Source organism: Bipolaris zeicola (genome assembly GCF_000523435.1).
Source record: "Bipolaris zeicola 26-R-13 unplaced genomic scaffold scaffold_2, whole genome shotgun sequence".
Taxonomy (NCBI): Eukaryota; Fungi; Ascomycota; class Dothideomycetes; order Pleosporales; family Pleosporaceae; genus Bipolaris; species Bipolaris zeicola.
In genome coordinates this window covers 100,642-127,684 of record NW_006912051.1, presented here as the reverse complement: position 1 = coordinate 127,684, position 27,043 = coordinate 100,642, and the positions used below count along the sequence as shown (strand labels likewise).

General features: G+C 50.5%; 13 protein-coding genes across 13 annotated transcripts; 8 read left to right on the top strand and 5 right to left on the bottom strand.

Annotated features, from left to right (window-relative positions):
- Positions 1 to 102: 102 nt before the first annotated feature.
- COCCADRAFT_81496 (uncharacterized protein) lies at positions 103 to 2,453 on the bottom strand (the record flags this gene model as incomplete). Its single annotated transcript, XM_007708568.1, has 4 exons — positions 103 to 181; positions 259 to 1,156; positions 1,230 to 1,866; positions 1,938 to 2,453. 4 exons carry the CDS (start codon positions 2,451 to 2,453, stop codon positions 103 to 105), a joined length of 2,130 nt encoding a protein of 709 aa, XP_007706758.1.
- Positions 2,454 to 2,890: 437 nt separating this feature from the next.
- Positions 2,891 to 4,958, bottom strand: COCCADRAFT_31992 (uncharacterized protein; the record flags this gene model as incomplete). Its single annotated transcript, XM_007708514.1, has 4 exons — positions 2,891 to 4,103; positions 4,160 to 4,496; positions 4,555 to 4,583; positions 4,699 to 4,958. 4 exons carry the CDS (start codon positions 4,956 to 4,958, stop codon positions 2,891 to 2,893), a joined length of 1,839 nt encoding a protein of 612 aa, XP_007706704.1.
- A 634-nt stretch (positions 4,959 to 5,592) lies between these two features.
- On the bottom strand, positions 5,593 to 7,532 carry COCCADRAFT_31991 (uncharacterized protein; the record flags this gene model as incomplete). Its single annotated transcript, XM_007708513.1, has 4 exons — positions 5,593 to 5,619; positions 5,675 to 7,204; positions 7,262 to 7,434; positions 7,493 to 7,532. The coding sequence occupies 4 exons, from the start codon at positions 7,530 to 7,532 to the stop codon at positions 5,593 to 5,595; spliced, it is 1,770 nt and encodes a 589-aa protein (XP_007706703.1).
- A 358-nt stretch (positions 7,533 to 7,890) lies between these two features.
- Positions 7,891 to 9,053, top strand: COCCADRAFT_81494 (uncharacterized protein; the record flags this gene model as incomplete). Its single annotated transcript, XM_007708567.1, has 2 exons — positions 7,891 to 8,291; positions 8,342 to 9,053. The coding sequence occupies 2 exons, from the start codon at positions 7,891 to 7,893 to the stop codon at positions 9,051 to 9,053; spliced, it is 1,113 nt and encodes a 370-aa protein (XP_007706757.1).
- Positions 9,054 to 10,331: 1,278 nt separating this feature from the next.
- COCCADRAFT_81843 (uncharacterized protein) lies at positions 10,332 to 12,202 on the top strand (the record flags this gene model as incomplete). Its single annotated transcript, XM_007708566.1, has 3 exons — positions 10,332 to 10,872; positions 10,925 to 11,964; positions 12,023 to 12,202. 3 exons carry the CDS (start codon positions 10,332 to 10,334, stop codon positions 12,200 to 12,202), a joined length of 1,761 nt encoding a protein of 586 aa, XP_007706756.1.
- Positions 12,203 to 13,496: 1,294 nt separating this feature from the next.
- COCCADRAFT_31988 (uncharacterized protein) lies at positions 13,497 to 14,024 on the top strand (the record flags this gene model as incomplete). Its single annotated transcript, XM_007708512.1, has 3 exons — positions 13,497 to 13,581; positions 13,669 to 13,803; positions 13,909 to 14,024. 3 exons carry the CDS (start codon positions 13,497 to 13,499, stop codon positions 14,022 to 14,024), a joined length of 336 nt encoding a protein of 111 aa, XP_007706702.1.
- A 682-nt stretch (positions 14,025 to 14,706) lies between these two features.
- Positions 14,707 to 15,186, top strand: COCCADRAFT_21681 (uncharacterized protein; the record flags this gene model as incomplete). Its single annotated transcript, XM_007708481.1, has 1 exon — positions 14,707 to 15,186. One exon carries the CDS (start codon positions 14,707 to 14,709, stop codon positions 15,184 to 15,186), a length of 480 nt encoding a protein of 159 aa, XP_007706671.1.
- A 698-nt stretch (positions 15,187 to 15,884) lies between these two features.
- Positions 15,885 to 16,727, top strand: COCCADRAFT_31987 (carbohydrate-binding module family 1 protein; the record flags this gene model as incomplete). The annotated part of the gene is made up of 3 exons (XM_007708511.1): positions 15,885 to 15,960; positions 16,008 to 16,071; positions 16,121 to 16,727. 3 exons carry the CDS (start codon positions 15,885 to 15,887, stop codon positions 16,725 to 16,727), a joined length of 747 nt encoding a protein of 248 aa, XP_007706701.1.
- A 270-nt stretch (positions 16,728 to 16,997) lies between these two features.
- On the bottom strand, positions 16,998 to 17,404 carry COCCADRAFT_81785 (uncharacterized protein; the record flags this gene model as incomplete). Its single annotated transcript, XM_007708565.1, has 2 exons — positions 16,998 to 17,107; positions 17,179 to 17,404. The coding sequence occupies 2 exons, from the start codon at positions 17,402 to 17,404 to the stop codon at positions 16,998 to 17,000; spliced, it is 336 nt and encodes a 111-aa protein (XP_007706755.1).
- Positions 17,405 to 17,539: 135 nt separating this feature from the next.
- Positions 17,540 to 17,941, bottom strand: COCCADRAFT_81682 (uncharacterized protein; the record flags this gene model as incomplete). Its single annotated transcript, XM_007708564.1, has 1 exon — positions 17,540 to 17,941. A coding segment is annotated over one exon (402 nt), but the record flags the coding sequence as incomplete, so codon positions are not given.
- A 1,470-nt stretch (positions 17,942 to 19,411) lies between these two features.
- On the top strand, positions 19,412 to 21,825 carry COCCADRAFT_81897 (uncharacterized protein; the record flags this gene model as incomplete). Its single annotated transcript, XM_007708563.1, has 4 exons — positions 19,412 to 19,697; positions 19,780 to 19,826; positions 19,893 to 20,137; positions 20,196 to 21,825. 4 exons carry the CDS (start codon positions 19,412 to 19,414, stop codon positions 21,823 to 21,825), a joined length of 2,208 nt encoding a protein of 735 aa, XP_007706753.1.
- A 334-nt stretch (positions 21,826 to 22,159) lies between these two features.
- On the top strand, positions 22,160 to 23,011 carry COCCADRAFT_81498 (uncharacterized protein; the record flags this gene model as incomplete). Its single annotated transcript, XM_007708562.1, has 2 exons — positions 22,160 to 22,352; positions 22,407 to 23,011. The coding sequence occupies 2 exons, from the start codon at positions 22,160 to 22,162 to the stop codon at positions 23,009 to 23,011; spliced, it is 798 nt and encodes a 265-aa protein (XP_007706752.1).
- A 1,048-nt stretch (positions 23,012 to 24,059) lies between these two features.
- Positions 24,060 to 25,806, top strand: COCCADRAFT_21677 (uncharacterized protein; the record flags this gene model as incomplete). Its single annotated transcript, XM_007708480.1, has 2 exons — positions 24,060 to 24,211; positions 24,261 to 25,806. 2 exons carry the CDS (start codon positions 24,060 to 24,062, stop codon positions 25,804 to 25,806), a joined length of 1,698 nt encoding a protein of 565 aa, XP_007706670.1.
- Positions 25,807 to 27,043: the final 1,237 nt, after the last annotated feature.

The following is a 27,043-nucleotide window of genomic DNA, read 5'->3' as shown; positions in this document are numbered from 1 at the left end:
CTATTCACATATATGCATCTGCAATAACTAAGACACTACCAAATCATCGTACAACAAGCTTCCTCACTTCTACCGCCAAAATGCAAGTCCCCTACTCCCTCTTCATGAGGCCTCCAGCTCCCTAATCCTCTGCTCGATATCCGGGACAGCTCGGAGCTGCAAATCAATGTCTTCCTTCTCACTACGTACACGTTAGTACTCATCTCATAAACAGGCGAATCCCAAATCACTCGAAAAGAAATAAGGGGAAAAACTTACTCCTCAAGCACAGCCCTCCTCTCAGCATCCAACCCTCCAAAGTAAAACCCTCCTTGGCCATCAAACTGCAAGATACGGCAATGGTACTTCCACAAACTGCGCCTGTGAGACACAGTCATGAGGGTAATGCCTAGTTTCTTGGCTTCTTCATACATGATTCTCTCTACCTCGAGCGTCACGCTGCTCGTGCACTCGTCTAGGATTGCGTACCGCGGCTTGTGGTAGAAAAGCCTGGCCATGGCGACACGCTGCTGCAAGCCACCGGAAAGTACATCTTCCCACTGAGCTTCAGCGTCGAAGCCGCCGGGGCGGTCAACCAGTGACTCGAGGTTGAGCGTGGCGAGTACGGCGAGGAGGTGGTTGTCGGTAATAGACTTGGAATGCATGTCGTGGAGAGAATCTGGGTAGATGATTTGCTGGCGGAGGGTACCACGAGAGAGATACGGTCGCTGAGGAATGTAGAAAATATCTTCGAATGGCGGTTTGCGCACCTTGCCACCGTAGACGGGCCACAGGCCGCCTAGGATGCGGAAAAGACTGCTCTTTCCGCAGCCGTTGGGTCCGACAATGAGGAGATGGTCGCCGGGCCTTACGTGGAAGGATAGTGCACGTACGAGAACGTCGCCATTGGGAGAAACGATGGGTACATCGACGAACTCGATGTCTTCGCCTTCGGTTACAGTACCACGGCCTCGAAGAACGGCAGCGTTTTCTTCGGTATCGGCAGAGGAAACGAGCTTCTTTTCGAAATGACCGGCCTGGATGTCGTCGATGACGTCCAGGAGAGTAGAGACACGCGAGGTGTAGCCTGCGAGTTCGGTGATCTCCTTGTATGAAAACATGACACGACCGAATGCGTCGCTGGACATAAGAAGCATGCGACGATTTGTTACGAAATCTGTCATCGCACTCGTTAGCAAGCCAAAACTCCAAAATCTTCCACATCGCGTGTGTGATAACGGTATACATACTCTCTGTGCGATCTCCCATACTCATTCCACCAGTCCCAGGTACCTTGAAAAATACCGGCACACTACACAGCATCAAGCCCAGAGCGCCCCAGAAATATTTGATGACAAAGTCCTCCATGATACCATGATAAAATCGCCGTCTTAGAATCCGGTTCACATGCTTGATCAGCGTAAAATAGCCCTTGTCAAGCGTGTCCTTTTCTGCTTCATGTCCTCCGTACAGCGCCACCTCTTCACTCCAATCAATTAGTCTTGAATGCTGGAATCTAAATTCTCCCTCCAGTCTCGCCTCGTCTGCCACGTACTTGCCAAACGGCGGAGTCAGTGCCCTCATGACGTTCGCCGATATCTGCACCAAAAGTGACATGAAAAATAGACCTTCGCCACCGACGCTTCGTGAAAGCGAGTAGTTGTAGATGATAATATCAAGAACGGGTTTCGCAAGATTCGAGTATAGTTCCGCGAGAGAATTTGAGAATTTGGCTACATCGACGGTAATCAGCTGGTCGGCGTTTGCGATGCGGTCGTCCAGAGCGCTCAGCGTGTAAAACGTCATCTGGGAGAGATACTTGGAATGGATGTAGTTTGTGAGTCGAGTCCGGTATTGCAGAGAGAGTTTGCACTGGTGATATGACAGCTGTTTGCCATGTTAGCACTCATCGTATGTCCTGATTTCTGATCCTGGCTGAGAGCGCAGGTGTCCCATACCATGCTGTTCGTAAATGTCGCCGGTACAGCAACCGCCATCCACCATACCAAACCCATCAAGAACTCTCTCCCCTTTCCTCTCACAAGCGCACTAACCAGCCGTCCATCTAACTCGGCAACATACAAACTGATCATCGTCCGTAGCACCAAGAAGACACTATGCCCGATAACGAGTCTGAATTCCTTGCTCTTCCATCCAGGTATACATATCCGTAACAGCCGAAGCAGGTTCTTGAAAAACTCGCGATTCAGCTCAACTTTCTTCCTCCCGGAGGCTTCGCCCTCGCCTGCTGACGTCTTGCTTGTGCCCTTTGAGGCCCTGCGCAGAGCAGCAGCTTTCTGCTCAGCAATAGCATTCCGAATACGGTTTATGAGAGCTACGAACAAGGTAAGGTAGACGGCGCGCGATATGCGTGTTCGGTGCTGCAGGTAGAGCCGCGTGAGGTCGGCCACGATGGCCTTGGCCGAGGCGCTGTTGAGGCGATGGGAGGATATGGGTTTCGAGAAGACGGCCATGGCTATCTTGAGGGAGGCATTGGTGGTGGTCAAGGTTAGTCGCCTGAGCGCACGCTGTAGTGACGCGCTTGAGACGGGGAGGTTGCGACGGTGGTCTGTTGTATGGATGGCAAGTCGAGGACAAAGTACGCCTTTGCGCAGATGACTGAAGGATCCTGCGTCTCAGGGATTTGTTGGAAAAAGCAAGGGTCACAAGGTTGATGTGCTCGGGAGAGGATGTTGTTGTCGGTGTCGCACATGCAGCTTGCGGCATGTGAACCGGTGCCTCGGCTACCCCACAAAAACGGAAGCTGGGGAACGGGATCCTTTCACATGAACGGCTGGAGTCTGGAGTAGCTCGGCTCCACTAGGCCACATTACAGACCACACACATTCGTTTTTCTTATGATTCAGGAACGTGCTACAGACTACATCAACTGTAGAAGTATCCATCTCGTCTAACAGGAAAATGGACGTATGTCATAGATCTTGCTCTTCTCCGGGTACGGCGCAGCAGGCTTGTTCACGAATTCCGGATACAAGTACCAGGCCAGATCCTGCTCTTTTTGTTCCCTGATACTCATACCATTGCCTAGCCAGGCCAATCTGTTCGAATTTCTGCCTACGCCTTTCAACTTGTTGTCAGTGTCATGATCCTCAAGCTCGGCCAGATAGACATAGTCAAAGTCTTCCCATCGCGGACTCTGCATCGCCTCGATGCAGTGTAATGTGCTTCCTGGCCAGAGGCCCACAATCTCCCCTGTACCCTTGTTCTTGTACCAACTCCTGCACTCGTCGACAAAGACTGTGTTCTCAAAGTACGCGTCGACGTACTCGATAAAGTCCTTCTCTCGTGCCTCTTTGGCAACCATGGACGCAATGTTCTCTTTCTGAATCTTGCGAATGGCTTTGATGATATAATCGCCCATGGTCTCTATCATCATTGTCAAGCTACCGGTCCCAATGGCCGAATTAGGGCCAAGCATGCTGAAGAGGTTAGGGAATCCAGCGACTGAATGCGAAAGATATGTTACGGCGCGATCTTTCCACTTTTCTGTCAGGGTAAGCCCACCACTACCGGTGAGCGGGAATGGGGGTGGTGCAGAAGATACAAAGCCAGTGGCACATACAAGAGCATCAATCTCATGCGCCTTGCCGTCGGCAGTATGGATGGCCGATTCTGAAATGTGAGTTATAGGGGACGTGATAAAATCAACGTTTGGCTGCGTTAGTGCTTCGAGATACCCCGGGCCAGGGGTCAAGCGGCGGCACCCAGGCGCGAACGAAGGCAAAAGCGCCTCAAAGATTTCAGGGTGGCTCTTCAGCCTCTCCTTCATGTTTTGATGGAACATTTCCTTGGCTCCCGTCTGAAGCGGTGTTCCTTTCTGGGTAAAGGGATGAATCCCGTTTCCATCTTCTTCGATTGCTAGTCTAAACTCATGATAGTATTCCGGATCGTTGGCAAAGCGATCACGAAGCTCCTTAGGAATAGCCGTCCCTTGAAACCCATACTTTTCCCAGAGTGAGTGGCCGAAAGGTGGGGAGATCCATGTCTTACTGCGCACGAATGTGCTGATGTGTGTGCCTGGTAGACGCTGAAGACTGGGTACAATCTGGATGGAAGATGAGCCTGAGCCGATTACTCCAACCCGCTTGTTTTCGAATTCATAACTGTTTCGCTATATTAGTCGACTGGTAGTCTATTTGCAGTCCAAGGTATGTCTCACTCTTCTTTCCAAGCCGCGGAGTGCATGACTTCGCCTTTGAAAGTCTTTAGACCATCAACATCCGGCCAGGATGGGGTATTCAAGTTGCCCCTTGCAGAAATCACCACATCTGCCTGGTCATGAATGGTCTCTTCTGTCGCCAGGTTCTTTACTGTGACGTTCCATTTTGCCGTCTTGTCATCCCAGTGGCAACCCTCGACCTGATGGCGCAACTTGATGAAGCGATCCGCAGAATATTTTTGAGCTACATCTTGGAGATAGGATTGAATCTCTGCCGCTGGCGCGTACAAGGATGACCAATTTGGGTTTGGTTGGAAAGAATACTGGTATGAGTGTGCTAGCGGGAAGATCAGCATCACGCCAGTGGGCTTGATGTCAGAGGTGGCGAGACTCACAAGGTATATCGCACGCGCAGCCCAGGTATCTGCGTTCGCGTTAGTGAGCAAATGCTTGCCCTGGGCATTAAGTCGGACCCAGTCTCATCCTTCAACAAGAGCCAATAAGACGCTGTAGTAGAAGGGAAGGGGGCTTCTTTTTACCTGTTTTCATACCAAGTTCCCCCAACCCCAGCATTCTTCTCGTAAATCACCAATTCAACGTTTCTCAATCTCTCAGGTATTCGAATTCCGCAATAGATGCCCGAGTAACCCGCACCAATGACGATGACCTTTAGTGGACGCAAGTTCTCCACGGGCGCATCGTAGAGCTTGAAAGGTGTTTGTGCAGTGGCGCCGTTTACTTGACCATCGAGTTGCACCTTCGGTAACTCATCTATAGGCAGATTTGGTATCGCTGACATTGTATGGATAACCTCGAGAGAGTCAAATGTAGATGGAAGGTAAGGTGCCGTCAGAGATGGTCATGCGACCCGTGTCCAAAACTCTATTCTTCAAGATGGGTGCTATGAGATGGTATAGTATACAATTAGAAGGTATATCGAAGACATGGATCGCATGAAAGATGGATGAAAGAAAGACGGAAACGATAGCGCTTTTTGGGTGGCGGACTGCAGTTCTCATGTCTGTGGCGCCGCGGCTCACTGCCTCATACAAGTGCCGAAGCAATGGACCCCCAACGTTATGCGAGGACGTCAAGAGTGGATCCAAGTTAGTATCCGGTACCAGATGCGGTAGATTGACTAGGCTGCCACGTTCAGCCTATCACGATACGAAGGCCTCGGCGGCCGGCAGAGGCGCCACCCCCTCTATTCCTTGCCTTGACTCCACAACTCCACATACGGCCCCGCTATGGGCTTCTCGTGATTTTGCGACCACGGAGTGATGTCTCCGTAGCAAGCCCGGTAAATGGTTCGGATTCTTCTACGCTCAATGGCGCCGATACTCTGCGACAATGCGGAGATAATTTCCCCACAGACTAAAGTTTGTGCACCGTGGGGGATGCAGTTGGTGCTATTCGTGCATCGGTAGGTGACACTATCTAGGTACTGTGATGATTGCAATCTGTAAAGATGACATTAGTGCGTAAGCACAATCAAGTTCGGGAGGCCTAACATACCTGGTTTCCAAGAGCGATTGACAGCCGGGAGCTGTCTGGGTCCCAGCCGAGACTAAACTCACCATCTATTCCAGGGTTCCATTTGTCGCTTGGCCATTCACTAGCCCGCCATGTTGCTACTGGGACGTCCCTTTTTTCTGCATCCCATACAGTGACGGCATCGGGGCCTGCTGCAGCCAACAACACCCCATCTGGTGAGAAGGCAATCTTGAAGGCCTGGGTACCATCTGTGGTAGGAAGCGATTTGATGCATTTAAATGGCTCGTTTGCATCCCATATCCGTGCTGCGCCAGACATGGAGCTTGTTGCAAGCAACACCGAGGGTACAGCGGAACCATTGGTCGGTTGCTTGGTGGAGGGACTCGGGCGGAATGCAAGGTCGGTGGCGTATTCGTCTGGGTATTCGTGGGTCTGCAGCTGGATCGAGTCATTGGGGTGAAGGATACCCAGGTAATTCTTCTGGTCCTCGATTCCGAGTACGGCTATGATACCAGACGCTGGGTCGTGCTTAACGGATTCCCACTGTATGTGAGTGTCCAATGTTCGCTGGGTCGTCAGAGCGTCGGTGACCTCGTAGATCTTGAACAGCTTGATACCGCAAACGACAAAGGCTGAATCGCTAATCCACTGAGCATCCAGAATAGCTGTGTCGGTGAACTCGGTCCACGCTGGGATGGAATCGCTGTCATTCTTCCACACTTTGATGGATCCTTTTTCTCCGTCTGTGGAAATGGACAACAGAAGCTTGCACTTGGGGTTCCAGCGAAGCGTATTAATGAGACCAGCGGTCGAGGAGATGACGTTGGAGGTGGTGCCGCCTTCGGTCAGCTTGATGAGCTTATCCATCATCATCTTCTCGCCCACCTCATTGACACACTGCTCGCGCGCAGAAACGGTCAGCTCGTGCTCCGAATGCCAGCACAGTGCAGTCACGTCAAAATTTTGGACTGGCAGAGACATGTCGAGGGTGTGAATAGGCGGGGACTGCTCGTTACTGGCAGGCTTGCTGACAACGTGGACCTGGAGGAGCGACTTTCCGGCAGCAAGTAAGACAGGCGACTCGAGTGGGCCCCATAGTGTGTGCTGGACAAGTTTGTCAGGGTTGGCGTCGCGGGGGACAAAGACGGTGCCGGGAGTCAGATCTGCAACGGCGATGGCGTCTGTCTGAATCTCGGCGTCCTGGCCGATGCTGAGCGTAGACAGCGGTATCTCTGCGACAGTAAGCGACTCGGCCTCGGAAACGACGGGCTCGGAGTCTGCCCTCAGGCTGTTTGGGACGTGATGGGGCGCGCCGTTGTGCTCAATGTCCATGGCATCGCCGTTGGGCTGGGGCTCTGGGCGCGTATCGACGCCATTGGTGGGCTTTGCCTTTTTGCGCTTGAGCGTCTTCTTGGGCGGGGGCTCCTGGACGGCGCCGTTGGCCTCGGTCGCGAGTTCGTGGGCGGGAATGCCCTTGTCGAGGGTCAGCAGGCTGCCGTTGCGCGTGTAGGGGCGGCCATGGTCGGAGCCGAACCTGTATCGCGGTTCCGTCTGGTATAGTTAGCCCAGGCGCATTTGATGGAACGGAGCAGAGCAGAGGCGACGTACGTTGCAGGCCTCTGCGCGCAGCTGGTCGAAGCACAAGCCATCCTGGACGAGGCGGACGAGGGCGTGGGGCTCGATGTTGGCAGCAAATGGAAGCGTGTCCGGGTCCCGAAGCCAGCATCGCGACAGGTGGAGGGCGGCATTACCAAACCCGGCTTCTTGAAGATATCGCCATACTAGACCACGCGTCAGAGAGACAGGCCACTGGGGCGGGTTTTGGCGGGGAATAGGTACCGAGATAGTTGATCGCGTTGCTACTGAGAGTCTCCGCCATGGCGCATTATGCGAGCGCTGCATGCGCCTTGGCTGGGGGGCGTGGGGGAGGGGGGAGGGAGACCAAAGTGTTGGTGGTGGTGGCAGGCGGTTTGGAATGTGAGGAGCTTCGATGATTGACAATGCCTGCCATGTCGCCTATGGACTGCTAGTCTTGTAGGGCAACGCACATGTTCGGCCGGAGCCTGGCTAGTCCCCATCCAGTCCCCCCACACAGCCGCGCATCCCTGCCCGGCGCTGCAGCACCGCCCAGCTTGACTGTGACCACCACCACCGCCACACCCTCACATCCTCACCACCACGCCCACACTGCTCCCCCTCGACAACGCGCCGCCGCCGCTGCAGCTGCTGCCGCCGCCATGGCCCGCATCAATCTCCCGCCCCTTACCCGTGGCATCCTCGCTGCCCTCGTCCTGCTCACCCTGCTCAACTTTGGCCTGCGTCCCAACGCCAATTGGGTGGAAAAGGTCGAGAAGCCCATCATCGGCGTGGGTAACGGAGTGCCATGGCTGACCATTGTGCCCCGCCTCTCTGTGCCGTGGTATCCCTGGACATTCGCCCTTGCAACTGTTGTCGAGCAAAACCTCCTCGGCCTCATCACCACTGGCCTGACTGTCTTGTATGGCGGTCGCTACCTCGAGAGGGCCTGGGGGTCGCATGAGTTCACCAAATTCATGCTGTTTGTCGCCGTCATACCGAACCTCCTGACCTACCTGCTCTATGTCCTTGGTTATCTCCTTATGCGCAAGGACTTTCTCATGTATGCTTTCATCTCGTCTTCTCCACAGACCTTGCACTGACCCGGCCCAGGAAAACCACAATCTCTGGCGGCATTGCCATCCAAGCCGGCTTCCTTGTTTCTTTCAAGCAGCTCGTTCCCGAACACACAGTAGCCATTGCCAAAGGCCTCATCCGCATGCGCGTCAAGCACTTCCCAGCCATCTTCCTGCTTACAAACACCCTCTCTGGCATAATCATCGGCACAGAGACGGCCATGTACCTCGCATATTTTGGCTTCATGACGGCCTGGATCTATCTCCGCTTCTATCGCATCAGTCCATCGCTCTCTTCTACTGCCACGGGCGAAGGCTCCTTCATTCGTGGAGATGCCTCCGACACCTTTAGCTTTGCACATTTCTTCCCAGAGCCGATACAAACACCCCTTGGTGCTTTCGCAGACGGCGTCTACAACACATTGGTGTCTCTCCAGGTCTGCACACCATTTTCTGATCGGGACATTGATGCGGGCAACGAACAGGCCACTGCTCGTGCCGAAGGTGGCCTCCCCAGCATTATGAACCCCAACAGCCGCGGCGGCCGCGGCGGGGCAACACGTGCCGAGGCAGAGAGGAGGAGAGCATTGGCTCTCGAAGCATTGAACCAGAGGCTGAACGCTGCAGCATCCCGGGGGCCAAGTGCTTCCGCGCCAGCTGCTGTCTCGGTGTCTGGGCCATCACAGTCACTGGGCGAGACAAATTACGAGCCTGACAGGCCCGACGCCTCTGAAAAATCAGCGGCTTAGTATAGTCGCTATTATAATTTAAACAAAATTCATTGTTCTCGGAAAGCCTCTTCTATCCGTGTCATCATCGCATCCGAGCGGACTTTCCTCGACATTCCAAGAATCATTGTTTGATCCGAACGCAACGCATTAGACCGGCTCTTCTATGTATTCTTTGTGCCTGCTTTACGTGTTCTAAGCGTTGAACTTGAGGTGCTCTCGAACATGCCCCTGTGTCCACTCAAAGACATGATGCACATAGATGTGGCAGGGTTGCGAACACCCTTCATGTAAAACGTCACGTGCTTCATGTACTTGGTCCGCCGCGGAAAGCCATGTTAAGGGCCTGTTCGGTTGCGCGGTTGCGGTTTGCGGTTTTCGTTTTTATTACTGGATTTGCTTAACCGAACACGGGATTGTTTTCAAGATCTAGCCTAAATCCAGTAATAAAAACGAAAACCGCAAACCGCAACCGCGCAACCGAACAGGCCCTAAACCGTTCGTGGCTCAAATGACTGGACGCGGCAGTCTATGTCCTAAAAAATCTTTTTCCGAAGGCTACCGTCAAACAAAAGAAGGGAAATAATAGAAACGGAGTAAAGTTGGCGCAAGATGTGGCCATACGCTGTAACATGTGTTTCCCCGGTCGGTACGTACTGTCTCTCCGCAGTCTTGTACGTCGTGGTGCAGTTCAGTCGCAGTGTGGGGTTCTGGGCGTGTGGTTGCCGCCAAGGCCGAAAGTGCGGAAGTGCAAGTGCGGCGAGCGAGAAAAAATTGTTTATCATGCTGTCCTTTCCCCACTAGAGCGCTCTTACTTTCCAATAACCATGAGCTCGCACGCCATCATCAGCACCAAACGGGACCAGAGACCCGCGACGATACCTCGCAGACGACGAAAACGGCCCCATTGATCATCCAGCTGCCAGAGTCCTACGATCTTTCTGTACATAGTGACCTCGTGAGACGCGTTTTCTCGACGGGAGCCCATCCATACTATTATATCCCACTTTTGAAGAGGTCACTTGCGAACCGAGTTTCTGCACAGCCGTGTACGAGGATATCCAGAGTACGTAGTTGCAATATTTCCTCCATCCCATACCTGTCACTATGATGATCTCGTCATTATTATAAAAGATGTTAGACTTGCGATCACCCATGAGCGCACAAGGACTTGCTGAGAGACAAACCCCGCCTTCACTTTTTCTTCCGCTTTATCCGAAGAACAGCGCAACTGATGCGTCCTAGTATAAAACTACAGGTACATACCTCGAACATCCCTAGACTCAACACCACGTCAAAATGTGTGGTATCATTGCCGTTATCCACGGCGACCCCAAGTCGCAATCCGCCTCGGTAGAGGTTCACGATGCCCTCTACCTCCTCCAGCACCGCGGACAAGACGCTGCTGGTATAGTCAGCTGCAGCGCTGGTGGTCGTTTTCACCAGTGCAAGGGCAATGGCATGGCCTCCAAGGTCTTCCAGGATGGTGCTCGTGTTTCCGATCTCCCCGGCTTCATGGGTCTCGGCCATTTGCGATACCCCACAGCTGGCAGCAGCGCGAACTCTGAGGCTCAGCCCTTTTACGTCAACAGCCCGTATGGTATCTGCATGACCCACAATGGTAATCTCATCAACGCCCCCGCGCTGCGCCAGCGACTCGATCACGAGGCCCACAGGCACATCAACACAGAGAGCGACAGTGAGCTTATGCTGAACATCTTCGCCGATGAGCTCAACGAGACTGGCAAAGCACGTATCAACGCTGATGACTGCTTTGCTGCGCTTGAGAGGATGTACAAGCTCTGCACTGGCGGATGGGCATGTACAGCCATGCTTGCTGGTATGTAGACGAAATTCGAAGTAAGCACATGAAACATGCTGATTATTTCTAGGATTCGGTCTTATTGGGTTCCGTGACCCCTACGGTATTCGCCCCATGGTCCTTGGATCCCGGCGCTCGCAAGATGGCCACGGTATGGACTACATGATGGCCTCTGAAAGTGTCGCACTAGTCCAGTGTGGCTACAAGGACTTTAAGGACATTCTGCCCGGCCAGGCTGTCATCATCGAGAAGGGCAAGGAGCCGGTCTTCCGACAGGTTGCTAAGCAAGAAGCGTATACCCCGGATATCTTCGAATACGTTTATTTTGCTCGACCAGACTCAGTCATTGATGGTATCGATGTGGATGAGAGTCGACGCAACATGGGCTTTACGCTCGCCGAGACGATCAAGAAGCAGCTGGGTCCTGAAAAGATGGCTGAGATTGATGTCGTAATGCCAATTCCAGAGACTTCCATCACGTCAGCTCTCTGTGTCGCTGAAGCCCTTGAGAAGCCGTATGTACAAGGCTTTGTCAAGAACCGCTACATCTTCCGCACATTCATCATGCCATCGCAAAAACTACGACAAAAGGGTGTCCGGGCGAAACTCAACCCAATGAAGAAGAAGTTTGACGGCAAGAATGTCTTGCTTGTCGATGACTCGATTGTCCGCGGCACAACGTCGCGTGAGATTGTATTGATGGCGCGCGAAGCTGGAGCGAAGAAGGTATACTTCACGTCATGTGCACCGCCCATCACCAACGCTCACATCTACGGTATCGATTTGGCCTCGTCCTCGGAGCTTATTGCCCATCACCGTGACTCAGCAGCTATTGCTAAGCACATTGGCGCTGACGATGTCGTTTACCAAAAGCTTGAGGATTTGGAAAGTGCATGCGCGCGCCTTTCGCCACGCGATCCCGCGACCCAAAAGTTCGAGGTGGGCGTTTTCTGTGGCAAGTACGTCACACCTGTGGACGATGGCTACTTTGAGCATCTCGAAAAGGTGCGAGGAGAGAGCCGAAAACAAAAGGTCATGGAGAAAGCACGTGAGGCGGTTGTTCACGGCACAGCAAATCCGCAGCAGGTGCGCATGGCCGCTAAGGGTGTCGTAAGTCCCAACTCAACTCCTAACCCAAAGCAATGCGTGTGACTAACGAGTATTACAGGAAGTTGACCAACATGGAAATGTCATCCCGGCAGAAGGTGGCGCTGAATCATCCGATGGGCAGCCGGTCAATGGCAACAATGATTCTAGGCCTGACGGCTTGACCAACAGCAACGGCGAAGAGCGGCGCGTTACCAGCAGTCAAGATATCAGCCTACACAACATGAATGACTTCAACTAAATGATGCAGGCACAGGGGTAAATATCTTTGTGGTTATCAGTGGGCCACTGACTATCAGGGCGGCTGTTTGTTTTACGCGACATGACACATTACTGAAAAGTTACGACTGAGATGACTACGGGGTTGGGAAAGACTAGAAAGGAATGTGGGTGCAAGGCCTCTTACGTTAAATCTAGGTGAGATCGAGTGTGAGCATCTGCTCATATTCTCTCCCTTCAGGATATAATCCAACAATCTTTTGCATTAGCCTTTAAGCCAGATCCGTCAGCCGGGTGTTCCCGTCTCATTGGTGCATGCCAGTACGCCCTGTGTCAGATACTACCCCAACGTGGCATGTCATGTATGCACGATTTCTTACTAGGCTGCAGCGTATTACACACTGGTCAGTAAATGCGGGTAGACTCCGCGCGAGAACTATACGTCCGTGTTTCTCGGTGCTCAAACAGGACCTCTGTCATATCAGGTTGCATCTTCGGTAGGTCACGACTATGAGTTACTATAACGCTAAGTATCCACGAGACTCATCTTATCAGCCACCCATCCATGACAAGCACCTACAAGGCAAGATTCCCATCAATTCACTCACGCCCCCGCATGCCACGGATCCCACCACGTAGTCATCGCAACTGAGGACTTGGCTTACGGGAAGCGCCTCTCAGCAAGCATGGCGTCCCCCCACTCTCCTTATTCGGCAACTTTCACCTGCAGGCCGGAGTATAGCAACCACGGACCGGGTGGTCGGCCTCACCGCTTGTGACCAACACTAACGACGCTCGCATCCATGAACCATTCTCCACGTCGTCATAAGCTTATACCAGCACATTCCAGGACGCTTCTCTCAGTAACCTGGTTGGTTAAAGGCTCCGCTTACAAGTTCAAAGCCACAAGCCCGTCGGGCGATTCGCAAAGAACGACTTCCCCACGCACCAAACCAACACGAGTGCTATTCCGCGACGAACCGACAATGGCTCGTTGGAGATGTGACCAACCGAATTTTGCAAGCCCATCAGATTTTTTTGCTGCTGTGATGAGAAATGTGGGGAGTCCGTGTTGCTATTCACCGCCTGGATGCCACTGTTGGGAGTGTCTGTTGACAGGCCGATGGCCGAGGGTGACGGTGATCTCGAGGCAAACAAGCTGAGGGAAGGCGAATTGGGATGTTTTTGGGTGTAGAGGTTGGGATATAAAAGGGAGAGAGAGAACGAGGGAGAAGATGGAAGCACTACAGACGCAAATCTCATTCCAAACACTTTAATCACTCAATCAATTTCGATTCAAACTCCAAACCGCAAAGATGCTCTTCACCACCACCATTGCTGCTCTCGCCCTTATGGCTTCGTCTGCCTCTGCGCAGATTCAGTTGGAGAATGTTGCGTCTTGTTCGTTCCCCTCTCTCCCCCTTCTTTCTAATATCCTTGAGGGGGGTTTTGAAGGATTGAAGCAAGTGTACTGACACTACGAAATAGTCGAGGCCTACGCCGGCCCAGGCTGCCAGCCCCAAGCCGATCAGCAGCAAAACATCAACAGCAACGTATGCAACTTTTTGCCTCTGCAGAGCGCAAAGGTCTTCTTCTTGGAAAAGACCAGGGCGAACTGCCAGCGTATGTATCCCCCTTCTCCCTTTTCCTTCCCCCTTTTCTGGGGGAGGGGGATAGGCAAGGTGATGTAAGGAGAAAATGAGAGCTGACACAATTGGCAAACAATAGTCCAGTTCTTCACCGCAGGCGACTGCTCCGGCACCCCAACTGACATCATCACCACCGTTCCCAGCGGCTGCGTTGACGTTTCCACAAAGTTCTCGTACAAGGCTGTTTGCTTTTAAGCAACTCTTTACCTTTAGAACACCTAGTTACCTAGATGGTGTAGATGGGAGGCTGGCAACAGCAATTGTGGGGGGCAAGAAAGGAAATTAGAGGGAACGGTCTTTACTACGTTGGGGGGGGGCTTAATATAGATGCTATGTAGTCTGGTCTCTAGTCTTCTGGCTTTGCGCTTTGTTTCATGTTCAACACATGGACGGTGTGGAGGTGGGAGGTGGGACTGGGGGAATGTAGGCATCGCTTTGGTGTTGTGGTTTTTATTGTAATCTTGGTGATGTGTTCAATGTAAATTTCCCGGTGGGTTTCCAAAGGAGGATTGACATGATAGCATAGGTTGCTGATGAAGATGGTAAGTGATATGTATGACAATAGACATGCTAGTAATAAAGTGAAAGAAAATTTCTGTGATTTTTCTATTTGGATAGATACTGTTTATTTCGACTATTCCCGAATAATATTCTTTTTTAGCGTCTTGTTTGAGCATACTCAATATAGCGGCAAGGCAGGGCAAAGTAACTGAGAGGGTGTATAGTGAAGTCACCAAACCCCACCACACATCTGCCCCACCAAAGCTTTGGCGCGTCGCGTCCGCAAAGTATCGCCAAGGTTTCTCCCATCACTGCATCACAAACACAACCAATTCACACGAACCGTCAAATCTACTTACTACACAAATACACCATAATGCCGTCGATACCCATACGAATCGCCCCTTCCCCGCCAACACCAGCTCCCACCGAAAACCCTCTCCCCCATATCCTCCACACACCCTCCGGCCTAGCCCTCCTCGAAATCCAAGGCACAGTCCACTTCCCAGCACCTACAGACTCCTCCCAGCCGTCCACTCAAATCGGCAAACTCGTGTTTCCCCACTACAACCTAGACATCAATGACCCGAGTGACACCAAATGGATGAAGCGCGTGTACATGTACATTGGCAAGGGCCAACGTATGACGGGCGAATGTAAAAAGTTGGCGAATCCGATTGCTGTGTTGCGTAAGAAGGTCAGCGAAGATGGTGAAGAAGATGTGGATATGGGGGGTATGGCGGGTGAGGGTGAAGGGGTGAAAGAGGAGGAGCTGGAGATTGTGGAGGTGGTGAGATATAAGGTTGTTTTTTCTGCGAGGCCAGAGCCGATTACTGGGGTTACTGAGGTGTCATGATGAGGTTCTGCAGTGCGGGTTGTTGGGTTTTGTGGGTGGCTGTAGATGCCACCGAACATCCAAAGTGCAACGCGACAGGACGAAAACTACATCGACGTCGAATGCGCATATCGCGTGGGGGCGGCATTGATCGGACGGAAGCGCTAGATTTGACGGCCATGTCAGAGAAACTTGCCCATCTCTCGGGACCGGTACCAGAGGCCTGCTCGATGGTAGTCGCCCGTACCCGCGCACCTGGTCCCAAGGCTGCACTCCAATTTCGGTGACATCCAGATACGATTACAGGATGCTAACTTGAATCACCTAAATTGTAGCCGGTTTTGGAAAATTAGCTTAGGTTCTACTCTGCATCATCCGCCATTGCCAGATCCGGAAGATGCGCCAGTAAAGTTTGATTGTTTTTAATCAAGCAATTTAAGCCTGCGCAAGCATATTGCTGACCCAGTATTTTTCTCGGCTTCCGGCCTTGTCTTGCGGGCATGGGGGGTACTTTATCCACTTTACGCGGCGACCACGGTCCGATGTTTAAAGGGTACGGACGCTGTTAGTTGGCATCACATGGTGCTTGTTTGAGCCAGATGAAACGTGCTGTAGTATAAATATCATGGTTGGTTCCTACAATATGGTTCACGGGTGTCGGACAAGGAATATCTTGTGTTTCTCTAGATTACTATTGACCTGTGATTGAAGGGCTTAGGATGCATTACACAACTACCGCTTTTCTGGCTTTACTAGCCGGCACCACGTCTGCCGCTGTCGGCGACTGGCAGCAATGTACGTTATTTACATTCATTCTGGTATATGGGCTAACTTCAGCGCAGGCGGTGGCATTGGTTGGAGTGGTCAAACAACATGCAATTCTGGTTTAGGATGTGTCAAGATAAAGTACATCGATTTACAAAAAGATATGCTAGCCATTCCTAACCATGTCCAGTGAATACTACTCCCAATGTCAACCCGGAGCAGCACCAGCACCCAGTCCCACACCGACACCGACACCGACCCCATCAGCTCCAAGCAACTCAACTCCAAGCGAACCAGCCGCCAGCAGCGTGCCAGGCGGAACCGGACCCGGCACAACCCTCCAGGCGGGCTACTACTGGATCCGCGCCGTCGCCGCTCCCAACTTCCACAAGTACATCCAAACCAACCCGCTCTACTCCACTGGCCTCGCCCTCCTCGGCGACCACACCACCGCCGGCCAACTCCAAGTCGTCTCCGGCCAACTCGTGCAGCTCATATCTGCACCCGGCGCCCCCGTCAAACTCCTCTATGCCAACGTGTCCCCCGAGCGTGTCATCAACAACATGTCCCTCGCCGTCACCTTTTCCGAGACCAAGAACACGTACGGCACGTTTGCATGGGGCGGCGACGACTTGCAGTGGACTAGCACGGATGTCACACGGCCGAACAAGAGCGCGTGGTACGTATGTACAGGCCAGAAGTTGTATATTAACCTGGGCAATTACTTGTATCAGACGCCGAGTGGGTGTGCAGATCAGACAATTCATTATTATAATGATAAGACGGCTAATGCATAGGTTGGGATTGGCATGAGATTGTATATATGGGAGGGGAAGAGATGGATTAGAGACGCCCTCGTTTATTAAATTTTAGTATAGAAGTATTTATCAAGTAGCGAGAGTGGTTTTATGAATGCTACGTGTTGAACTAGCAATCCAGCGGTTCTCTTCTCGCTCCTTGAATCGGTGTTTTCGCACACAAGTACCATCGTTGTTACATGTATTCAACTTTGCCCACCCCCCCCCCATTAAGCCTCTTCCGCCAAGAAACAAGGGATATATGCCCATCTAGCAAGTAATCTGGAAAGAATTCGTCGGCCCCTTGGTCTCGCACCTCCCGCCATTCTCCCTATGCACTTCCGCCGCGCCCGTGCAATCATCTTCCAAGTAAAGATTCACTGTTCCGTCCTCATTAGCATCCTTGCTTCCTTTTCCAAAATCTCACTCGTAATACAAGGATAGAACGTACCTTGGCATGACGGAATCGTCGCGTCAAAAGTCCGAATGTACGTGCTTCCGTTCCACATTGGGATGCACAGGTTGGGAGGCAGCTGGCTGCGCGTGTTGACGGAGCAGAAGGTGCCTGGGACGGGGCTGCAGTCTGTGCAGTTCCAGGTGGTGAAGGAGATGGAGTCGTAGGCTAGGGTTGAGGTGGCGAGGAGGAGGAGGGTGGAGATGGGGGTTGGGAGGTGCATTTTGAGGGTTATGAGTTTGTCTTTCACTTGGAGAAATACGTGGGTCTTGAAGAGGGGATTTGAAGAGTGTTGCTTTGGGTGTTTGGCAAGTAGAATGAGGAATTGGTTCTTTGTTCTTTTTCTCTCTCTCTCTCTTTATATGTTGCTTTCATGATTTCTCCAGGCGACCAGCGTGGCGGAAACTTCTATGTCACTGTTGCCCTTGGTGATGATGGTTGGACGAAATTTTCGTCCTTCAACATGACCGCCCAGGCTGACATGTTTTCTCTTGTTCGCGCTGACGTCTTGCACAGCCCCCGTCCCGTCTGTTGCTGTTGGGCTTACTTTGTAAAACACTTGGTTCTGTGACTTTGGCTGGTTGTTTTGTACTACGTATATTGGTAAGTGGATATAACCTATACATAATACAAAAGTTGCTTTGCGAGCGTTTTCCGAATCAGCAGTGATATGGCCAATAGGCTTTGCGAGGACGGTAGTGAGATTTGCTGACCAATTTTCGATTGGAGAGAAAAGAGAAAGAGGGTTTTTGGCTGTCAGATGATGTTCAAGTGCAGTTTTCTCGACGTAATGGTAGTGTTGGTGGCGGTGCTAGTTGGGTCATCTTCCCAAGATGCGATTGAATGTGTACGGATACTAGTTATAGTTGGCACATCGCAAAATTCTCCTGCTTAGTTTCGATGCATCCACTTTCTCATTTTTTTAGCGCCTATATTTCCTTTCAATGTTCCAAAAAGCAAAGAAGCTTATGCTTCCCGTGTTCTGCGTCGATCCAGCAGTGTAGCGCCTGCCAGGGAGCAATGTCGTTGCCAGCGCATTGATCATCAGCTTCATCGAGTGACATTTTTATAAGCCAACCTGACTCTAGATTTACATTTATGAGGTATTTTTGTATGTCTGGTTGGAAATTCGGCTGCGTCAGTACATGCAACACTCTTCATTTTGATGAAGCGACATTATCATTCATTATTTCCACAGACATCTACACTCCCTGAGAATGCAAAGCCAGAAAGATAGGAGTCGATTATATTTCTGTGCGCGATTTTTATTTGCAACTACATTGAACATACGTTTTGCTCAATTTCCAGCATGGATGACCCATCTTACACTTTCATCCATTTGGACTTAACTCGTTTGCCTGTGGCTTGTTAACTTTTGGTATGATGGCTTCATAATGTCTAGAGCAAATTTGACCTCGAAAATCGTTGGTCAAACTCATTGTTATCTCGCAGGCACTGTGCTATAGACTGCATGCTGTATCTCGGAGCGTGCGTGTGCTGCTCCACCGGTCTGTTACTTCAGCCTTCTTCCGCTGCTATGTTTAATGCTGGATCGAATCACAGCCAAGACTAGTTGTCTTTAGGCTCGAAAGACGCGCAAAGCACTGCTAGGCTGTATTTAGTACACCTTCAAGCTTGAATGCCATTTGTTCTTCTCGTTTTCTAAGCGAGACGACGGAACGCCCTCCGGTGAGACTACTAAAGAGGCTGGCTGAAATGGTGTACGCCACTGAGTTTTGGTACACGAGCTTCTGGTACATGTTGTATTAGTAGAGTGTTTCAGATGCAAATAGTCCGCAAATTCTCCAGTGCACATTGTAGTTGTTTCGGAGTGTCCTTGAGGGTTTGCGCGTAGACAATGATAGTAGCAGATCACGCTGAATGCCCAGCACCTGGCTTTTATCAACAGAAAAACAAACACGGGCTTGTATTTACATGAGGCTTGGTATACGTATATACCTACAGTGCTGGTTCCAAATTGCAGTGTACATGTTATTAGTATTCTCACTGATCTATTTTGGGTGTTGCTTTGGAAGGGAGAGATCGAAACTTTACACGCACCGTCCTTCGCAAGGTTGTTAGGCAACCCAAGGAGATATGGCAAGTGGGCAGGGGTACAGTAGTCACTTTAGGCCGCTATGTCATATTCACAGCCGATAAGACTATTTGAAACCATTTGAATGTCTGAGTTGCCTTACAGATCACGCTCTCCATCCCCCTTCTTTACAAAATGTCAACTCATATCTCGAGCCAACAACTAGACGATGCGGTTTCCTTCACCGTGCCACTCTCAAAATATGATACAGATGGCCTTTGCATGAACTACACTTTGCGAAGACATAACTGGGAGGCCGAGGCCAATGCAGGATCCCATGAAGCAAGATTGGATTGGGCCAAGTATGTCGGGCCTACCGAGCAGTTTGGGGGATGCAACCCTATCAATGGCAACTTTTCAGCCCTAGCTTTACCACTCACAAAGCCTGAGCGTATGAGACTAGTTGCTTACATGCTTGAATGTATGTCGCCCACCTCTCCGTGCATGGCATCACAACATTGCGATATTCTCTTTTCAATGTCAGTTCGCTAACTATTCCATAGATATATTCCTGCATGACAGCGTCATAGAACTTGAGCAGCCAGGTATGGTATGTTATAGCCTGCAAATCTTTTCATAACTTCCGATATACTGGTTTGGAATTTTTGATCCGCAGGACGGTCAACACGATCACTTTGATCATCCCGAGCAACAAGAGTGGAAGGGTACAAATCCGACGCTAGGAAGAGCTCAGATACAGGCAAAGATTATGAAGGAAATCACATCAGTAGACCAAGCATGCGCGGGAAGATTCAAGAGGACATTCAAAGAAGCCATTGCTATCATTCTGCGTGAAAAGGGAAAACGATTTGGCTCCTTGGATGAGTACTTGGATTTCCGACTCATTGATGCCGGAACGTCGTGAGTATATTCACCTCCTTTCAGCTATTTTTTCAAATACATACTGATATAACGATAGCGTGATAGAGGCATTGTTACTCTTTGGCATGGGTGTGACACTTACCGAGGAAGAGGACGCCCAACTCGAACCCATCCGCAAACCAGGCTTCATAGCACTAGCACTAGCCAACGACTACCTTTCTTTCGACCGGGAATACCTCGAGTTCTCAGATTCAGGGCAAGTGGGAACATTATCAAACGCCGTCTGGTTGTATATGCAGTGGAACGACGTGAACGTGGATGTCGCGAAAAGTGTGATACTGGGCGTAACACGGCAGAACGAAGATATATTTCTGGAGAACTGCACGCGTTACAGACGAGAAAATGAGAACATGTCGCAGAAGTTGAGCAGACATCTGTACGCCTTGGAGTACCAGATTAGTGGGAATGTGGTTTGGAGTTTGAACAGCCCTCGATACCATCCTGAAGCCAGATACGATCCAAACGCCGGTCTGGAAGATGAACTGACAGCAAAATCAATGCCCGAAGCCCTGGGTATTAATTATGAAGCTCGATTTATCCACAAGGCCGAAGAGTACCCAGATCAACCGAGCGTCATAAATCCTCATCTGAGGATTGTCAATTCACGGAAGTCTTCGGCTGAGACTTGTCTTACTACCTCTGATGAAACCGGATCGATATCAGACAGTAGTGACTCGCGCTCATCACTTGATTCGGCTTCCTCAAGCTCTGAAATCGAGAAGACGGTGGTTATTCGTTCCCCAAAGAGTGTGTCCTTGGACTCCAGGCATGCCAGAGCGCCAGTTGAATACATCAAGTCACTACCCTCTGGAGGTGCACGAGATGTCTTTATAAATGCATTGGCTATATGGCTCAATGTACCTCCACTGGCCGTATCGCGCGTCAAATCAATAGGAAATCGCCTCCACTCCGCATCCCTCATACTCGATGACGTCGAAGACGGGTCCAATCTTCGGAGAGGTGAGCCAGCAGTGCATGCTGTTTTTGGTGCTGCACAGACTATCAACTCAGGATGCTACGAGTTGGTAAGAGCGGTGGAAGAAGCTCCGCAGCTGGGCCCCGATGCTATCGAGATAGTCCTCGAAGGGCTTGACGAATTGCATGTCGGACAATCGTATGACCTTTACTGGACACAGAACAACTTGTGCCCGTCAGACAACGAGTACCTGGAAATGGTCAAGAAGAAGACAGGAGGGTTGTTTCTACTCCTCACGCGACTCCTTCTGACTTGTTCGACGAGCAAAGAGTCCAATAAGCACCTAATCTCTGATGTTGAAGATCTTGTAAGCCTTATCGGGATACAGTACCAGATTCGTGACGACTACCAAAATCTTTGCTCCAAAGACTATGCCGAGAAGAAGGGGTTCTGTCAAGATTTGGACGAGGGCAAGTTTTCTTTTCCGCTAATACACGCGTTGAACGTACAGTCGGAAATTACTCACCTACTGCGTGAGCTTCTTCAACGGAGAAGAGATGCGGGACACCTCTCATATGAGCAGAAGAAGCTCGTACTCAAGCAACTTGACCGCACAGGTAGTATGTCATATACGCGCGAGACATTGAAGCGGCTAGAAGGTGAGATATACAAAGGTGTGAAGAGGATTGAGGATGCTACGAAGACGGAAAACTGGGTCCTGAGAGCTCTGTTGCAAAGATTGGAGGTATGAATGTAGATAGGGTATATTCCGTAGCGTGCTTTTCCTACTCATGTCAAATTTATGTCTTCATACAGATGATACTCCAAGTAGAGATTACCATCGGATTGTTTTTTTAGAAAGCAAAGACTTCCACGAGCTGGAAGTGTTGTTGTGATGATCATATCGCATCGGTAGCTGAGGGCTATTACCTGCACTAGCTTACTACCCTAATCAGGCTAGCCGATCGACAAGTCAAGTATGGCATCATAGATCGTGTGTGGACCACCTTTCAGAAGCCTTACTAACAGCCAAACAATATTCTTGTCATGGCCTTCTCTGTTGTCTACTCATTACACGTACAACAATGCCACCATGGTCGCTGATATCACCAGCCTCGCGAGGCATTGGATTTGCGCTCGCGAGAAGGGTCTTGCAAACCACAAATGCGCCGGTCGTTGCGACAGCACGGAAGGACTTGGACAAGACCAAAGCAGAGCTCCTTGATGGTCTTGATATGGACGAAAAAAGGCTCAAAGTTCTAAAACTAGATGTTCTCGGTACCTAGAAACTGCATCCAAATTACTCCAAAGCATCCACTGATAACGGTGAAGATGAACAGACAATCGCAGATACAGCGGCGGCGTGTAAAAGTCAGTTCAGCGGCAGCTCGAATCAGCTTCAGCTGGGGTTGATAGTACCTGGAATACTCTTTCCGGAGAAATCGCCTACCCAGATTAATGCCGATGATGCGCTGTTGACTTTTCGAACCAATACTTTGGGTCCAATGTTGATGCTCAAACATTTCTCATCCTTCTTGCCAAGAAAGTCTCACACCGTTGACAGAGAGCAAGAAGAGATGAATGGTTTACCAAGCATAGCTACGATGGCTATCATGTCAGCTCGTGTTGGTAGCATCAGTGACAATCGTCTCGGAGGATGGTACAGTTACCGCGCATCTAAAGCAGGTGTCAATCAAACAGTAAAAACATTCGATAATCATCTTCGCACTGCGTCTGGAGAGAATGCAATGGCAGTGGCTTTACATCCAGGCACCGTCAAGACCGGTTTAAGCAAGGACTTTTGGGCCAACGTCAAAAAGGAAAAGCTATTTGAGCGCGAATGGGTTGCTGAAAGACTTATCGACGTCATCAAGCAAGTGGGAGTCGAAGGACGAGGGAAGTGTTGGGATTGGGATGGGAAGGAAGTACTTCCTTGATTCGTGTGTGCAGAAGCAGGCGTAATTGATCTCTGCTTGCTACGGCCTGCATGGCCAAAGAACCGTGTGTTGTTTCGCCTCATACATCACATAATTTCTCATCTAACACAGCGTCCCAACAGCATTTAAATTCACATATATCGTTATCCGCCTGCCGCCTACAGATCGCAATAATGACAGTTCACTAACAGTCATGTAGCAAGACATGTGATGAGTCGGAACATGAGTCTGCTTCACATCACACATACCAAGATCGTATTGCAAAAGATTATCTAAGATAGTAATATGTTTGCAATATGATCGTAAACAAGGAATTCTCCACTCTAGCCTAACCGAGTAGCACTCTCAGGTTGAACAGGCAGGCCACAAACACTCCCAGACGGTTGACGTATGACTGACTCCGAGAGCAGATCACACAGCGCATCTTACCGTGAACAGCTCTTTAGTTATCTCCGACCAGTTTCCGTTATGCTACTCACGCTTTGAGGATACGTTTGAGAAAGCTTTAATGACAGGTAGCCCACAATGTTCTAGGCCATTTCTCAGCTTCGTCAAAAGTCGATTTCGACTTCATTTACCGTCATGCCGTATGAATTGAGTTTATTATCTCCGATCCGCCGTTAGCGAATAAAATCGTTATTTCTTAGAAAGAATGGTGGGCCACGCCCCAACCTGCTAGAATCGGGTATAAAAAATGACTTGAAAGTCAGGGTAATGAATTAGACGAAGGGCCTATACTGAAACCTTGGGCTTGTAGCTGTAAGATATCTGTAAGCGAGCCCCCACTTTCGAACCTAAAAAGGGTTATCTAGTAATATATATTAATTTGTCAATAGGTATACGCCTATTGGGTGTGACAACTAGGTCAACTGTGGTTGCGACGAAGGCAGCAGAATAATGAATTATGGTTGCAACGAGGACACGGGTCACTCAGCGCAGCACATTGCTACCTACAAATTAGCCATATCTCACGTATCCTTCTCTTTCATTACATCGCCGCCACAAATGAATTTCAATTGCGCCTCAAAACGATGTGGTTAGTCGCCTTATGGCCCTCCTCGCTGTGATTCTCCCCTATAAGGCTCAATCCGCCGGATTAGCTACTGATTGCAGTCAACATCTTCTCGAGCCTAATAATCATCTCGCACCGACATCTGCCATCTCATGTATCAAAGGACTTGGAGAAGTGAATACTTCGTTGTATGAGGGGTCTTGGAAAAAGTCCATAGAAACGGTATTATCCTAATAGGTATATCGAAATCAATAAGGTTAGGATCCGCGTGCGTAAGGACAGTTACACTGCCCTAATCAAATACATGGATGCACTCAGCATTTGTGCATCAAAACGTACACAGAACCGCAAACAGGTACCAGTGTTGGGACTGAACGAGTACATACGGGGAAAGACCAACAGGCCGTTCCCGAATCGACGGAAAGACGTTCAGAAGCGATATTATTTCAAAATACCATCTTCATACGTTGGCCTGAGAGGAGGTGCCTCCTCGCCCGATGATGACGATTCCGGAAACCACAGGGTTGGTAGAAATGATAATGTCTCGGACCAATCATCGGACAGAGACGATTCCCTATACCGGGTCGATATCCAAGGAGGTCTAAGCGATCAGCCTGCTGATACCTCGTATGAAAATACCAATAGGAATGCTGCCGACACGGATAACTTGGAAAATCACATGGCTCCAAACAGTGCGGTTGTCAACGGCTCAGACGAACCTCACTATAATGGCGCTCCCGCAACACAAGGTCACATGGAAGATGGCACCTCGGATGGAGAATTCAATGGGGACTTTATCGCATCCAGAGACGTGAGTGGTCATGTTCTTCGAAATGGTATGTCTGGTCATGTCTCTAACGGAATCTGCTATAATGGTGCTCCCGTACTCCCCGGGGATTACATGGATAGCGATGCCTCAAATGAATACACTAACAACACTGCCTTAGTACCTACACACCGGAACCATCATGTGCCTCAGAACACCACAATTACCAATGGTGCGGACGACAATTTCTCTAGTAGTAGAAGCGCTCGCCCATCGCTCGGCCGCATGGCTGACGATGCTCCCGGCCCCCAGCTCACCAGCGTCAGCACCTTACCCCCACCAAGCAGCCGAACCTCACTCTCCTCGCACCGCTCACGAATCGACAGCCTCCGCGATGCCCAGCAGGAAGAAGACGACTACGTAATAGACTGGTGGCTCTGCGAACCCCTCGGCCGCACCCCTTCAAACGCAACACACACTTCCAGCCTCGCCTCCTCTCGCGACCGCGAATACCTCGCTCACCACCCCCATCATCATGAACAACAAGATCCCTCCTCACACGCCCACTACAACCCCCTAGCCGGCTACTACGACGAAAACGACGACCGTCAAGACTCCAGCACTAATACCCCTGGCCTAACCCTCTTCCCCCCACCCCCAAATAGCCTTCTCTCCCGAATCCCGTATCTAGATCCCGCTCCTACCGAGAATATCTGGCCCCCGAACCCGGGTCCGCCGGATTTGGTCTCGCACTCGAGACGTGTCTCGGGGATTACGGTTGGTCGTCTACCACCGTCACCATCACCGTCACCGCTGCAGCTATCGCCGCCGCTGCCGGTAATCGCAGACACTACGACTACGGCGGCGGATAGTAGGACGAGATCGCTTGCTACCGCACGTCATCAGAGGAGGAGAAGGAGGCGAAATGCAATCTTTACTCGGTTGCGGGCGACTTGGCGCGGTGTGAAGCCTGGGTTTATCACAGTTTGGACGTGTGATGTCTTCAAGAGACATTGAAGTTTTTGAAATTCTTTTTTTCCTTCGTTTTCTCAAAAGTTTGGATGAACGGTTACATCAACCGTTTGGGAAAGGGGGGGATGGTTCGGTTGCGGAGTCTTTTGTTCACATTGTTTTCTCTCTTACTTACTCTTTGTCATATCTGTGATGTTTTTTTTTTTCAGATTGCAGAACAATAACGTAGAGTTCTTTTTTTTGCGGGAGAGGGGTGGGAACGGGACACGGTGCGATGGTTTGAAGTTTCTTTGTGATTTCGGGGGGAAGGGGGGTTTATTTTTCCTTTCCATTCTGGGATGGAAAGGAAAAGTGTAGATAGTGATTTTTACCCTTTTTTTTCGTAGATCATTACTGAGTTGATTGGTGAGTTTAAGAGCAATATTAGGTTCTTGAACTGAGTTTCCCCCCATCTTTCCTTTCTGGCTTATGCTTTAGGTTTTTAGGTAAACGATATACTCAACGAAAACCTTGTGGTTTCCATAGTTTTGAACACAGATACGGAGAAACAAAAACTTTAATTCCGATGAAATGGGGGGAGGGGGGGGTGGAGTGTAAAGTCTTTTGTTCAGAATGGGTATGTCGAACCGATCCTCACCTGCCACAAATGACGCACCCACGATGTTGTGCCTGAAAATCAATATTAAAAACTCGTCATGTGTGAACGATACTTGAAGAGAACTACTTTACAAAAGTACCTAACCCCCCATACGCACCGACCACAGCCCCGGCAAGCACTACCACACTCTTCATCCAACAAACCCAACTTCCTCCAACGCCTACGTCACCAATCCAATCAAAGAAACACCCCAAGGGATATATCCGCCCAACACATACTCTCTTTCCCCAGAAAAGCAAAACAAACAACAATAAAAAAAATCTAACACGGAAATAATCCCCCCCCAACCTACGCAAACATGACGCCGACAACAACAACAACAAGAACGACAACAACAACCCCAGTACCAGCCTCGCTCTCTCTCTCTCCGCCGCCCCAACCCCAACCCAACCTCCAAGAACCTCCAAGAAACTCTAAAACACGCGCCCCGTCTTCCCCCCTCCCTCTCCCCCAACCCCTTGCCTCCATAGCACCAGGTAAGGAAACCCAGCAACCCCCCTCCCCACATCCAACCCTCCACCTTCAATAAAGCAAACCCAGTCCAAGTCCGCATAACACATTACATACGCACTCACGGCACGCAAGCCACCCCACCCGCCTCCCCACTTGCCCGCAGCGCAGCGC